The following is a 16,122-nucleotide window of genomic DNA, read 5'->3' as shown; positions in this document are numbered from 1 at the left end:
CCAAACTGATATTGAATGCCATCAAGGTTTAGCCATTTACTGACATAAATAGGAAAATTATCATAAATATTTTCTAGAAATTTTTATATCTCAAATTCAGCAAATTACCCATGCTAACATGCTTAAGCTGATGAGCAGTGTCAGAACAACCATATTTAACTCTCTTCATGATTCAGAGCTTTTTCATGCCTGAAAAGTCTCTCTGATGCCTGCAGTTATATTGCATAAATCATGATCCTAATAATGATTCAGGACTTTGACAAGAGGTGTCTGTGTTCTGAAGTAGAAGGGCCTGTTGTGTATCAAATAGCCAGACCCTGCAGGTTCAAATCCTTGTTCCCTGTGACACCCACATTCCTGCTGCCAAGGGATCCATGTTCTCATATGCCCTAACCACGAGACTCTTAGCACTAGCTGTCATTACCTAAGCCCTTTGAACTAGTAGGAAAAGACACTATATCACTGATAGAATATAGGCATCTGTGAAAAACAATAGATTTGCCATTTGATCTGAGGGGCATATGTTAGGTTTCATTTATGGCAGCATTCCCATGTCTGTTTTTTTGGGACTTATCCTACCATCACTTAAAATTTTGATACTTTCTCACCCTCCATATGGCTTTGAACATGGTGAGAAAAACAGAGTATGTTGCTGTGAGAGGAGAGTCTTTTAATAACTTACTCATTGGCTTTAGGAAGATGTAGTCTGAAATTAAAGAAATAATCATAAAAAAACAGAAGAGCAAAAACACACGCAGTAAGGTAGATGTTAACTAAGAATTTTCTTTTTGAAGGCAAAATGTTTCATGGTGTTGCATCCCTTATTCTGCATCCCTTATTCTGTATAGAAGAGGATTTCCAGAGATAGTAAACAGCATGGTTCCTGACATCAGTAATGAAAGTTTTATTACTTTGTAGTCACATATATTAAGCAAGAATGTATATTAATAATAATAATAATGTATATTAATAATAATATTAAGAGGGATTGCTTTCTAATAGCCTTAAGAATACCTCTAGCAGTTATACACTATAGAGACATTTTTTACTTTAGAGTCACTGTGCATTTTTGTCCATTCACAGTATTGCTTTACTGTGGCAGATGGCCCAGTGATGTGTTATAAATACTTTGCATGACATCCCCTCTATTTTACTTATCTTCACTGTGATTTTCCCATTGGTAATGACTAATGACAGTTTCCTAGCCAGCAACTTTTAATAGATTCCTTTTTTTTCCTTAATCTCTGCCTGTCCTCAACAGCACTGTTTTGTTCAATAATTTAATCAGTTCAGCAACAGTATATTATTAGACAATTGAATCTTGAAATGTAAAATACCTATGAAGTAATCACTGATGAATATTTCAGTATTGATAGAGACCACTTTTTCTTCTAAAGAAATAGAAAGGATTTTGCTTTCTATGCTTGAATTCTTTTCCCTTCCTTTTATTTTCATTTATTTCCCTTGGTCCTGAGAACCATATGCAGTATAAAGAAAGGAATCCAATAACAGAAAACTAACAGTTTTGCCTACCCACCATACCCATCTTAACCCTTTGACACCTACCTATCAAAAGTAGGTAATATAGAGAAAAAAGAAATTTTTTCCTATCTCCTCTCATCAGTGAAGTTTTATTTGCAGAAGGGACACCCTGAGACAAAACTGGTTGCAGGTTCATCCCATCCCTGTTAGCAGACAAAAGGGCATTTTTTTTGCAAATTCAACGGGGAAAAAAAGCAGTGCAGAGCTCCTTATAGGCTGGTGTGAATTTTTTGGAAACTCCTGGACTCGGGAACTTCTGCCCAGAACCACTTACTTCTCTGTGAAAATGATCAGATAGCTTTCTATCTTTATGTTGCTAGCAGCTGCTGTGTTTTGCTAAGGGCAGTGCTCCTCATGCTCCCTCTCTTTTATTGAAGACATTCCATGAAATGCTGCAGTAGTGGAGCAGAGCTAGCGGGTGGCTGTAGGACAATTCTGTGATTTCACAGCAGTTTGTGAGATTTCACAGTTTAATTTCACAGTTTAATTCTGTTTCTTCTTGGAACAAAAAAATTGCTTTAAACAAGAATGATTTACAAGCCATAAGCAGTCTATATGTTGAAGCTTTCATTGCAGAGATAAGGAGGAAGGCCAAACTGGCTAAAGCACGTTATCACTCAGACATTAGAGTAGTGTTATAGCTCTTATTCAAAATTGGTTTCTTCACAAAAAGGTCTCTCACAACTCTCCTTCCATCTTCTCTTCACCTCCTCAGAGTGATATAGCAAGTCCAACTTAAAAATGCTTTTTTAAGGCAATATATGTATGTTAATGCAGCTGCTATCTGAATTTCTAGTAAATGCTGTAGATGCTTACCTGTGCTTGCTAGGCATCTTCTTGGTGTATTGCTGCTTGCTCACTGTTGCTGATATTAAAAGTGATTTCTTTAACATACTGAGTGTTGATCCTTGTTAAATCTGTCTTTTCTCAGGGATGCTGCTAAATGCGAATGATGGGAGAAATTCTGCCTTTGGAAGCATTTACATACTGCCAGTGAACCCTTCTAAGGGATTATATGTGTCTGTCCCGGGAGGGAAGGGAATCAGTCTGATCTGATACAAAACCAATGTATATTCAATTGCAAAAGGAAGAAATGTGGAAATGCACCTAAAAATCTTCTCTTTGAAGGAGGAGAGCTGACACCCTGTAGAAAAAACAAAAATAGGATAGATAAAAGTTTCTTGTTTGCTGATACTGAAAATTTTCAGGGAGGTTTAATGCCAAACATTTTCGGTTTTTTCCTCTGACAGGCACAAGCATATTTACTGTTTACGAAGCTGCTTCTCAGGAAGGCTGGGTGTTCCTCATGTACCGAGCAATTGACAGTTTTCCCCGATGGCGTTCATATTTCTATTTCATCACCTTAATTTTCTTTCTGGCCTGGCTTGTTAAGGTACTGAAAAGTATGTCTTTTTTAATTGGTATGAATCATAGATCACATTAGAATTAATTTCTTCTCTTTTCTGCTTGCTGAGCTTTGTGTCAGCCATTCTTTCTTTTTCTTTTTCCAGAATGTTTTTATTGCAGTCATCATTGAAACATTTGCAGAAATTAGAGTGCAGTTCCAGCAGATGTGGGGGTCCAGGAGCAGTACTACTTCAACTGCCACCACCCAGGTGAAGCACTTGAGATGCTGAGGTTCTTTGGGGATTTGATTTGGTCTAGTTTATGAATTAATAATAAGCGAAAAATTCCTGTCATATATGATATATTTGACTTTGCATGCTACTACCTGTATTCTAAACCTGATATATGAATTTTCATAAACAATTAAATTCTTGGTTATATTATCTAACTAGTCTTTTTTAGAAACGAATAATAGAGAAGACCATAATACAGTTATCTCTATGGCTAGATATGTTGTTGCTGTGTTTGTGTTATTTTTAGCAAAATATAATAGTGCTTTTTGATCATGTCATTGGTGGGTTTGAAGTCAGAGTTGCTATCACTTCCTGTGCTAAGAAATAAAAGCTGAAATCCCAAAGTTGTAGCTGGAAGAAGAGGGGTCTTAGTGTAGCTGAAGTGTTTGGAGTAGGTGATCTTGGAACTGAGAAGGGCATGTTGAGACCAAGGAAGAATAGGTTGTAGGGGCAGGGAAAGAACCATGCCCATAGCTGGGGCAGCCACACAAAGTGAGACCCTGAATAGAAATAACAAGTAAGCAGAAGCTGGTATAGGAAGGGTGGGCTGGGTAGTGGGAAAGAACCCAGTATGAAGAAGAAGAGCTACTGGGTTGAGATTTAAATTCTCTCACTCATTATTTTAACAATCAGATTATGTGTCCTAAATAGGCAGGCTTTTCCAAACTAGCGCAGTTTGCCATCTCTGAGAAGAACCAGTACCAACTGCCTGCAAACAGCTCTTAGAAAGACAGATATGAGAAACATACTCATGAGGGAATTTTTTCTATCCATGTAGCTGGTGATTATTTATTTTCCTAAGACAAAGATTTTAAGTTTTCAAAATTAATTATAGAATATTTTTATATTCTTTTTGATATTCCTGTAATCCATACATAAATCTAGTCCTTTTCTGCCAGCTGCTACATTTTTTGCCTCAAATAGACTTTGTGGCAATAATTTCTACTCTGTATGTGTCTTTGTCAAAGCAGACTTTGCGGTATCAATTTAAAATCTAAAAAAAGGACTTTTCTACATGACATACGCTTAGTCTGTGGAACTTTATGTTCATAGGACAAATCCTGAGAGCCATATAGGCTTATCCAACAAACTCTGAACTTGAAGATGGAGCAGAGAGTTCAATATAGGGAAACACAAGAAACAGCCAACATTAAGAAATTTTAAACATCCAAAATAATGTCATCATGCCAAAGAACATGAATGTGTCGCATATGATCTGCATCACACTAATTAAAAATAGCTTGCTAGCTGCAGACAAGCAAATGCTTTAAATGGCTGCTTCGTTCCTTGAGTCAGTAACATAATGGGATATCAAGAGAGTCCAGGTTACCAAACTGCAAAAATTATTTCTCTTTTTCTGTATTAAGAAGGACAGAAAATATCTTGCAGGATTTCTTGTTTAAAGCACCAGACAAAAATTAAAATCCGTGTTTGTTTTGTGCATGAAGTAGCCTTTAGATATATGCCTTAGTTTTCCCACTTCCTACATTACAGAGCTGTTCCCCGAAGTTATTCCTATAGAAAAGTAAATGAGTGTCCAGGACTCGAAGTCTAGGAAAGGGTCTCTAGAAAAGAATAAAAGGAGGTTCTTCTAATGCATTTTAGCACTGTACTTTAAAGCATGGTGAAAAAAGGAGTAACTGTGCTGATCTTAACTGGCAACTCTTCCCAGTGCAGAGATGCTAAATAAAGACTTGGAAGAATTGCAGCCATATTTGGGTGACACTGTCCCTAGTCTAATGAGCACTTCTCTTAGGATGACTTTTAAGCTTCAACCACACTCCTGTGGCTGTGTTCTTGAGGTGACTCATTTGAATGCTGGGTGTCAAGGAAAAGGTGGGAGTGAGGTGGGAACTTTGCCACACTTCATTACATAGTGTATGCAGGTGGCGACTCAAAATGCTGGAACCATTCATTTTCTTTCAAGGACATTTTCAAGGACAGTGTTAATCACTTTCAGGCGTGGTGTCTCACTGTTCCTTATGTCCAGCAGTCTGCATCATTTTGTGTCCTAATTTCTGTGGCAAAACCCAACAAAACTGAATGCCTATGACTACTCTTCCAGAGGCTATTGATAAAATGCGAATACCACTGTGGTCAAGGGAGCCTTTTTCATTGCCATCATTAGAGCCTGGAAATATTCAGCTATTTACAGTAGTTATAAGCTCTGTGAAACAATACATAAGGACTGTCCAGCTACTCATGATATGCATCAGGGCAACAAAAATAAAGTGGTCCTTGCGGTAAAATAATTTTGCCAGTAAAAAAAGATAAGGTCATCTGCTATTGCCAAAAGCACTGTGAAGCAAATTTATGTGGTCACAATGTGTTCGTGTTTTCTTAGGATAAGCTTGCCTTAGTAAAGAAATTATTCTGAACAGGTACCACCATCTAATTATGCTGGTCAAAGATTAACTAAATTGTTTTCTATATTTGGACTAATAGAGAGAGACTGTGTTCAGTGCTACCTGAGTAAAATTCAGACAATTAATGTTGGAAAAAGCATGTTTCTTCTTTTTCTGTCGCAGAAAGTGTCTTCCTCTGTTATTTTAAACTAGCTATCATGAAAATTTATGCTGGTCCTTAAGGGGAATGTATTAGATCTCACTTTTATTTATTGCCACATAAAACATTTCTGACAACAGTCTTCCCTTTCAAGATGTTTCATGAAGATGCTGCTGGAGGTTGGCAGCTTGTAGCTGTTGATGTGAATAAACCCCAAGGCAGAGCTCCTGCATGTCTACAGGTATGACATTGCTTTTTAATAAATCAGTGTGTGTAACCAGCATCAGTCAAATGTTGCCATAAGGAAATTATGCTGAGAAATAGCTATCATAGTTTTAGGCATATTTAGTCATGTTTTTTTTTAATCCATTGCTTTCTGCAGTATAGACTTGTTCTTGAAAATCACAGACCACATATCAACAAATAAAGGCATACCACACCCAAAGGGAGAAGATTAGAAAAATCTTTCCTGAAAAGGTTGTTTTGTGTGCTTATGAGAGAAAGATTTAAAATCTATATATAAATCTTAAATAAAATATAAAATAAAATAGTTAATCATGTTCTCTCTCAGAATTTATATACAAATACATAAATAAATATATTCCATTCCTAGAATATTTGCAACATAAATGCTTGTTTATTAAGTGCAAAATACAATAACATATGCCAAGAAGCATGACTAATCATCATAAACACAGAAGCACCTAATTTCTCTTGTTCGCTTGTGAAAATAGGCTCATAAAAAGAGGGAGAGAAGCATGTAGGGAGCAAGCCATGCAATGTTTGAAACTTCCAGATTTTATATTCCTACTTGGATATAAGTTAATATGTAAAACTCTATCCTTATTGTTTAAATAAATCCAAACTAAGATAAGTAATTTTTTAATAAATACATTTTTAGAACAGAGCACTGAAAAGCAGATAAAATTATTATTTGCAAGCAAAATAATGTCATTTCTGGATCAAACAAACTAACTTCAGAATAGAAAGCCAAACCTACTATAGCATTTTCTGGCAATTTTGGTTGTGTTTGGTTTAATGTATAAGATAAAATACACCTTCTTGTTGGCAGCATGCACATTCTTGAACCCCAAGCTGGAAAGCACCTTCAATCCCCTCCACAAACTGTTCATTCTCAAATATCTCTGCTTTGCCAAACCACAGCCATATATTTTATTATAGCATATGTCTTAACAGATAAGTTGTCTTCCCAAATTTAAAATTCTTGATTTTGACAGCAACAGGAATATCATTTGTGGTGTTCTCTAGTAGCAGTCTCAGGTACGTGGATAAAATGTAGCTGAACTCAAAGTGAAACCAACTTCAGATGAAAATTAAGATACCGTCTGAATTAACCTGCTCTACTGTTTAGGAATTATGTGAACACAGTAAATTGTGTTCCGGTGGACATAAGCCTCATGTATTCAACATTTTATATTTGCCACTCAACTAGTAGTTTTCTTCTTGTTCTTCATTCTTTTGTGAAATAGAGGAATCTCTGAAACAGTGCTTTAGTGCCCCTTTAAGACATTAAACTACACGAACTCCATTAGGTGTACATTAGTCCAATAGTCCATGAAGTCCATTTCACAATTTTCATTAGGAAGTTTATACTTCATGGCATTATTGTCTCTGTTGACAAATAAGCTGTATTGAGTTGGTGGTGTTGTCATGGAGGAGGTAAAACAGGATTGCTGTTCTACATTTTATGTGTCTTATGCACACTCTAACTTTTAAATATCAGAAATAACAGTTGGGCATTAAGACTTCCTTCGTATAATTTGGAAGTTCCATGCATTAGACACCTCTGCATTAATAAACAAAAGTATTCTGTGTGACATAATATTTTTTGTGGTTTTTTTAACTGCTGGTCTACATATTAGGGTGGTCTGATGATTCTAAAATGTTTTGAGAAATTGATATTTTGTTCTGTATCAGATCATAATGTGAAAATTACAGAAAGAAAATAGTCTTACCCATTCTCATTTCTATACTTCCCCCTTGCTACTTGCTTGAGCTGCCACAGTATTTCTGCACTTGTTCAGGGAATGGAATCAAAGTTGGCGGGGGGAAAGGAGTGAATTTGTTATTGATCAGACTCCCTGCAGCTGCATAAATGTTTTTCCTGACACAAGAAAGAGGCCAGAACATTAGTGGGAGCTGTCTAGGAATGTAAAAGCTGCTTCCTTCAGCAGCAGTGAGTGATAAAGCATGACTACAGTAAATTTCAGTTCAGTTTCTTTTGAAAGATGTATGGAAATGACTATTAAAATCAGTTACATCATTTTTTTGTGTTTCTTGTTTTGTATTGGTCCAATATCAGAGAAGTAGCTGGTCTGCTAGCCTGTGCAGCCAGATCCTAGGAACCCCTAAAATACTCAGCTCTGGTGGCTTCCCACCACCCAGGTTCCTCTGTGCAGCTCTCAGATTTATTCTTAGATACACTTTATTTATGTATATTTTTATATGTCTGCATGTCTCATACACACATTTGAAGATTCATTCTAACTACTTATAGGACAAAGGTGAGGTGCAGAGGTGTGGAATATAGGGGTCATAGGTTGTGGAGAGATGCATTTCTCCACGGCCATGGATAGGTTCATCTACCTGTGGAACCTAGTGGGATTCAGAGGTGGTGTGTGATGGTTGTGGTATAGCAATACCAGCTGATAATATTGTGGAGAGAAACTAAATAGGTGTAGCAACAATTTAAACAACAGTTCAGCAGAGTTGTAAATGAAAGCAGCAGGCCCTATGTACTGCCCTATTTCAATTACTTGTACTTCTGAGATTTGTGGATTTGCAGGGTAAATTCTGGTAGAAAAATGCTTGTCAAGTTAACTGGAGGAAGTATTTCACATTCTGGAGATTAAAGACCTGTCTAGTGTCAAGCACTGCAACCATGAGTTGCTGATGGCACTGGGGACATCTCTGCAGTTCCTGCAGTTCATACTCATGTATTTCCCTGACATGGGCCAGAGATTTTGCAGGGGCTGTCCTGTGCTACCCATTTAGTTAGACACTGGGATGTAATACATAAACTAACTTCCATTGCTTTGATGCCCTGCAAAACCATTAACATCCTCTTTCACAGACAGGACCAGAAGCAATGGGCACAATGAAACAATGGGAGGTTCTCTCTGAACACCAAGAAACAGTTTTTTACTCTGAGGGTGACTCAGTGCTGGCAAGGTCTCCCAGGGAAATGGTGGAGTTTCCGTCTTTGGCAATACTTTGTAGCTGTCTTGGGAAACTGGCTTTCATTGTCCCTGCTTGTGTGGTTTTGGTAGCATGAGGACTTGAGCCCAGTGTACATGGGTCGTGTGTTTCATGGGGAAGATATGGGGCTATTGGAGGCAGTGTGGGAGGATTGATTGCATGGAATAAAACTCTTCCACACTTCACCTCAGAGGGGCAGAATAGATGAAGACTTAACCTAGTATGTTTGTTCAACCCGTCTTCCTCTATTCTTGCGGGCTCCTCAGCAGAAGATGCTGAGAGTTAGGGAGGTGTTGTGGCACACTGAGGAATTGTGATTTGGGAACAAAACAGGGCAAGACAAACTCGCAGTGTAAATATATCCCCAGTGGGTTGACAAAGGCCGTTATGTAGGGAGCCTTCTACTTAAGTACAGTTCCTACAGCCATATGTACAGGCTGTGGCTGACTACAATCACCTTTCCCTCCTCCACTGCCTTAACTATGGTGAGTAACTGCTTGCCTTTAAGCTTTACACATAAAAAATTATGATGGTGAGATTGCTGATCAGAAAACAAGCATTTCTTGCTTAGCAAAAGAAAATAAGAACAAATTCTAAGAGAAATTGTAAATGAGAACTTGCAAATGCCATGGCTAATATTAACTTGTGTGTTTCAGGTGATCAGCTGTGCCATGAGTGTTCCATTTCTCTTAGTTAGGAATTCCCACAACTAGATACTTCAGTGTGTTTGGATCTTAGGGACTGACCCTGATTTTATTTGGGAAAAAAAACCCAAACAGTTGCTGATTCAAAAACAAAGCTGACAAAGCTTGATGTGCTTGATTTTTGGCTGTCAAATTTGCTGTATTATAAGCAAATTTGAGATGGCTTCTTACCTTCTTCCAGGCAACATATGCAAAGAGCATCTGCAAAATAAAAGAGATAGCTATGAGACTTGTAAGGTGACAATTATTTTGGCAGGATATTAGCTTTGAAACCTAACTCTGGCAGAAAGTACATATTATTAATAAATTTTGGAGTGAAAGAACTCAGCTAAACCCTGGGTCCCTAATTCTTCAATTGTTTCAGGGTATATATCCTGACAAGCTACAAAAAAACTGCAGTACTGTTTCAGTAGGCAACTGTCCAGTACATAAACAAATGAAGATAAAGAAGCATAACACTGAATTCAGCAGAGAATGGATTTTTTTGTTTGTTTAATAAAACCTTAGCCTTTCTTAAACATGTTGATATTGCAGAGTCTTAATGGCTACACTTGTCTGCTGCAGGATATGGCCCCAGAGTTCTGCCCTACATCTGATTCTGCCAGTAAATTTTTAAAGTAATTGTTTAAAGTCTGTGTTGCATCCCAAGCAGACTCATCCTCTTTTCTCCTAAAAGGCATTAAGACCAGTTTGAAATTTAAGTCCACAGGACCACTAATATAAGTTATGTAGCATTCCTGACTGAGAACCAAAGTCACAGACAAAACAGGTAACTTTCAAAACGCATTTTTTACAGGCTGCCAGGAAGGTCATGGAGACTCCATCTCTGGAGACATTCAAAACCCAAGGGACACATTCCTGTGTCACTGTTCTAGGTGACCCTGACTTGACAGGGGGGTTGGACTGGATGATCTCCAGAGGTCCCTTCCAACTATAAATATTTTGTGATTCACTGATTTTATGAGAACATGCTAGTGCCTTCCTAGAGATGACATCTGTGAATACTCAATAATAATTTTTGTGGGGAAAATAATGCATATCTTTATTTTCCTGGTGCTCATGTAAGTCCAGGACTGTGTTCAGACTCTTTCCCATGCAACAGCCTGTCTATCCCAAATGTTTCATGTTGACATTTTTTTTTTTATTTTGTGACAGGGAATCTGAAGTACTGAAGGGCAGGTTCTGGTAGTCTCATTCTCTTTCCTCCCAGCTTGGAGTAATGCAAAACCCCACTGTCTGTAAGAATGAACCTACTTCAATTGGGATAGAAAAACACTGCCTGACCTCTGGTCGCACTTTACTTCATATGTATTAAATGAACAGCCTCAAATCTATTCAAAATTTTAAAATCCTTCACAAATTTACATCTTTAAATGGTAGATTAATGTATGTTAGAGCACACACGGCATATTTGTCAATAATGCAGGATTGGGAAGGAAACAGTTAAGGGCAGAGCTGGTATTCAGGGGGAAGTAAGCAGGCCTTGGGAAAAGACTAGCAGGGACATTAGCTTAAATTCACTGAGGACAGGCTGCACTTCAGGAGTAGCCAGCTGTGGCAAGAGAAGCTGAGGCTGGGCTCTGCTGAAAAGGCCCTGGGAGTCTCAGTAGACAGCATGCTGAACAGGAGCCAGCAGCCTTCCCTGGCAACAGAGGAGGTCGACAGGATTCTGGGTTATTGTGTGGAAGGAATGATCTCCTTTTGCTCAGCATGGGTAAGTCTGAATCCAGATACTGTGTCTGATTTTGGGCCCCCAGTACAATATGAGTATTGACAAACCAACTCAAATTCAACAGAGGGGCTCCAAGGTTTTTGAGAAGCTTACTGTTTTTCTGGTCTCTTTCAATAAAAAATGGTGAATTACAGCACACAGAAAAAAAAATAATATGGGCAAAATATGTTTAGTTCTTTAGTGTTAAGAGATTATCTTTTTAATTCATAACAGATGAGGATAGTGGTTCTTACCGCTTACATTTACATTTTATTTGTCCTGTCCCCTCCTTCCTCCAGTTGAATGAACTGCAATCATTTCAGCCATCTGAATTCATAACTTCTTTTATTAACATAAACTGAAGTGGATGCCAGTTTATATTATCAGACAAGACAAGGAACTGAGGTGTCCCAGGAGTAAACTTGTTGTCCCTTCAGTTGCAGCTGCTACTATGGTTAAGGCCTCTTCAAAAAGGAGGCAAGAAAACAGCAGAGGATGGCAGCAGCTCTGCCTTCCTCATCTGAAGTAGCATAAAGCTAAAACTGAGCACACATTTAACAGCAGCTCATTTGTGATTGCCCAGCCAGTTTCTAAGAATTAGCCAGATACAGGAGTATCCATCCCTTTGCACTATTCACCACACTTTCACCATTTCTTCCCATACTCTGTGTACAAGCAGAAAACAATGGAAGTCTCTTTGGTGTTTTTTTTCATAATGCCCAGTATTTACTACCTTCCCATATACAGCTGAGGATAGCAAGATGGGTTGAGGCTGGACTATATTGTGTACGCGCTTTTCTGTTGCCAACATGTTTAGTTTCTCTGCAGAGCCTTACATTCCTCCTCATTTTTTAACCTCACCAAAACGAACAGTTTGCTTTTACATTATTCTTGGCATACTCTGCTCCTGAGTCTCCTCAGTAAAACTAATGTGGTTGGTTTTCAGTACAGTTTCAGTGCTAAGTGAAGGAAGTGTCCAAGCTTCTGTTATCTGATGTAATTTCTAGGCTTTCTATATCAGTTAGTTAGTTAGTTTCTAAATAAAATAAATTGCAGCCTCAGAAGTTCAGCATTTGGAATCAGTTAATATTCTTCTGAATAAACTCATAATCTCAAATAATAAACTCATTCAAATCAAAACTTAATTTTAACAAACTAAAAGAGAAGATTTTTCTTCCACTGCAAGAGAAGACCCCAGTTAATTGGAAGAAATGCACATATATAATTTAATGAAAGCCACTGTAGGCAATAAGGGAATAGGACAGGGTAGGCACGTGTTCTGCTGTTGATTACTGAGTTACACTAAAGGTCAAATTAGTATATAAACAGACTACCAACTCTTCTTGTTCACCAACAATTACTTTCCATGAAAGAGAAGAAGAGAAAACCCACTTGTGTTCTTTTCTGTCATTCCTGTGGTGAAAATCCCTAAGTACTGCTTTGTTTCTTGTTTCTCTCTCTCATATTCAATATATCCATCATAAAACTGCTAAAAAACTGAATTCCTTTTTCTCTGGCCATGTCTCCTCCACCCTCTATGGTTTTTGGTTTTTTTATGCCTTTGGATATTGCTTTTCATCTTTTTGTCTCCTTCAAGTTTCTCTAGAGTTCTGTAATTTTACTAAATTCTTTAACAAATTGAGATAATACGTAGCAAGAAGGGCTGACCTTTTTGATGCAAAAGGTATGCTTAAATTTCTGACACTAATCATATGCTCAAAAGTGCTGTAATAATAATAATGTCACTTGCTTTCTCAGATGATAGCTTTGTGACCTTCTATTTCTTTCCTAGGTGAAGCACATATGATTAAAAATGAATATAGCATCTTTAATCTGTTGAATATTTTACTGTCAGAGTGCAAGTGACCATAGAGTTTGTAAGTGACCACTTCCATTCATGCTGACACACCAGACAGTGTCATCAAGCTTTTTTTAAATATCGTTCCATCTTCAGCTGTGCATTTCAGTTTTGCCCAAACTGTTAACATGAACAGGGAATTGCTGTCTGGCTCATTGTTTCCCACAGGAGCCACAGTGGGAAACTGTTCATGATTTTTCTGTTCATTACAAAAGTATGTATTGAGAAAGCTGAAGATGTCTTTACTTGGTATTAGTAATACCAACCACAGTTTCATGGAAGGTACGAGTTGAATCTTTCCAGTTCAGCTTTAAATGAGCATGTGTACTTTACAAATCTTTGCAGACAGAAAGAGAAAAAAAGAGTGACAAAATCAGCCTTTAAAATTAATAGGAAAAGAAAAATAAGAGACGCAATGTGCCTTTAAAGGGTAAATACATGCTCAAAAAAATTTAAAGGCTTTTTTTCTGAAAACTGGTCCTCAGTTTTTCTTTATTTGTGAACTGAGAGCTTCCTACTGAGCTTGTAGGAGTAATTCATGGTCGGCAAGAAGTTCTAACACACTGCAATATGTTAAGGTAATATCAACAACAGCAAAATAATGTGGCAACATGGGAGCCTCAGCATGCATTCGTGCCAAATAGTTCATGTTGAAATGAAAAACACAATTTTTTTTTTTTCAGTAAGAAAACAAAATCAATATTTTAAATCAATGCCAGTCATAGGGAACAGTGAGAACAAGTAACAAAAGACCACAAAGCACCTTTGGGAACACTTAAAAAAATGCAATAAATATAAAACCATTATACCAAAATAAAAGCCTGTTTTGCCTGCATTAGGATGTGTCATAATCAGAAGCCATACTAATTTTTTTCATGTTGCCACTTCCACCCACTTCTGTAAAATTAGGGAAAACTTAGTTAACTGAGTTTAAGTTCTTCAAGACACAGTTTAGTCTCTTTTAGTTTTAGCTACTATGCTGCTGTATGAAAGAGTCCCTTGCAGATCCCTTATCTGTCCCTGCATGTTAGTTCTGCTCTGCCCATATGCCATGCACCCTGAGGATAGGCAGGCAGGCTCCCAGGAGGGTTGTCTTAGCAAGCCCAATGTCACTCACTTTCCCAGCAGGTTAGACATAGCAAGGCTCACTACTCACCAGGTGGGATTTTGGAAGTCCTTTGTAAAACCTCTGTAGATCAGCTACCATGGAAGCAAAAAGACATGGTTAACCTCCTCATTTGTTTTACCTGATTGAGCATTTTGGTGCCACCACCACTCATCTGTGTGAGACAAAGTGAATTACGAAGGCTCTGCACAGAGCCTGTAGGGTATCTCTGTCTGAATTATTGCTTGCTAAGACATAAAACCAAACCTGCATTGCTCCAAGCACCATTGCAAGGTTCTACCTCGGCTAGCCAGGCCTGACAGAGCAAAACCCTGCCCTGGTCTGTGGGAGTAAGCATCATTATACAGAGATCAGACTAGTAAAGCCCAACAGATCTAGCTGGTCCATGAGAAGTGGTTATAGCTGGAAGTAGTCAGACTTGATGATCCTTACAGGTCCGTTCCAGCTCAGGATATTCTATGATTCTATGTGTCTTCCAAAGCGTGTGCTAGGGAGGGTTTTTTTGTAAACACACCACAGATAAATCAAGTTATTCTTTCCTCCATCACTCCCTGCTTTAGAGAGCTGGTTATATCTATTTCCCAACTCAACACAGTCCTATCTTATTGAAGTGCCTCTCAAGTAGTTAGTTGGTATGTTTAAATACCACAGTAGCCAATTCTTGCAGGGATATATTTTTCCACAATCAGGAACGTGAACTACAGCAAGAAACCTATTAAGTAGTTTTCTCAATGTCTATAGAAAATTTGTGCTTAGACAATAAATTGAACACACATCTCTCCAGAGTCCCTTTCCATTCCCTTAGCCATTAGGATATTTCCTCTCCCAATGCACAATATAGTATGTTAAGGAACTAAATTCTAACTATCTCAATACAATAAATAAATAGAGTTTCACTAAAGGACAGGCCCAGACTCATGCAACTACTGAAACACAACTTTTCATTTTTGGAGCAGTAATGTTTGCAAAGCCCAGAGAAGAATTAATAAAACCAAACTTACTGAACATTTTAATTAAAATTATTCAGGGTAGTAGAGAATCTTGACTATCTTTTATTAAGAACTCCATCTTTCACAGAATATTGAGTGACTATATACTTAACTAAGAAAGGTCAGAAGAATGCATATTAATTGAATGTGTCCTAAAGGCAGGATATATATTTTCCAATCTGATTAACTCTTTCATAGATTCAAATTTATGCACCATGTTCCTGAGCAACAAAACTCACCCATACCCTTTGAAAATAGCTAGCATATCTTTCACTAGTCTTAATACATAAATAATGCCTTCAATATATTGCAAAACCTTTAAATGCATTATATTTTTTTTAGGAAGTCTACATGCATTTTAGTTTGGTTTGATAGAACTGAAACAACAGTGCATGGTGAGATTAGTAAAGATGTTTGAGTTTATCCAGATTTTAAGATTTTGCTTTCTTTTCACAGTATTTTGGTCAGTAATTCCTATTTAATAATATTAAAGTCTATTTGGGGTGCTATCCCAGAAAAATAATATTTTAACACATTGCTTTCCTTTTGATTCCTTTTTTTGGATAGATATCCAGGAATGTCATAGATTACTGGAAATCCTGCAGTGCTCATAAAACTAGCAGATAAACAATGCATTTGCCATGTCTTAAAATTTGGCCAGTCACAGAAATAGGCATATATAGATCATTGTTCTCTGAACTTCTGGATACTCATTTATGCCCTCATTCACTGTCTTGCACTCCAGCAGTAAGTCATTTGGGGACTTTCTGAAGTGGATGTTAAATTAAGGCCATTATATTTAGTGTCTATTGATGGATTTATCACCTA

General features: G+C 37.5%; 1 protein-coding gene across 2 annotated transcripts in view; it reads left to right on the top strand.

Annotated features, from left to right (window-relative positions):
* NALCN (sodium leak channel, non-selective) overlaps positions 1 to 16,122 on the top strand; it is a 215,651-nt gene that overhangs the window by 66,315 nt on the left and 133,214 nt on the right. Inside the window, exons 7-9 of one of the 2 annotated variants that reach the window (XM_062514910.1) lie at positions 2,793 to 2,935; positions 3,054 to 3,158; positions 5,842 to 5,928. In XM_062514910.1, the coding sequence (XP_062370894.1) occupies positions 2,793 to 2,935; positions 3,054 to 3,158; positions 5,842 to 5,928 (335 nt within the window). The remainder of the gene's footprint in view (positions 1 to 2,792; positions 2,936 to 3,053; positions 3,159 to 5,841; positions 5,929 to 16,122) is intronic. The other variant, XM_062514911.1, reaches the window with a different exon arrangement.

The sequence above is a fragment of the Cinclus cinclus genome, chromosome 2, assembly GCF_963662255.1.
Source record: "Cinclus cinclus chromosome 2, bCinCin1.1, whole genome shotgun sequence".
Lineage (NCBI taxonomy): Eukaryota > Metazoa > Chordata > Aves > Passeriformes > Cinclidae > Cinclus > Cinclus cinclus.
The sequence above is the reverse complement of the archived record's forward strand: the minus strand, read 5'-3'. Positions and strand labels throughout refer to the sequence as shown.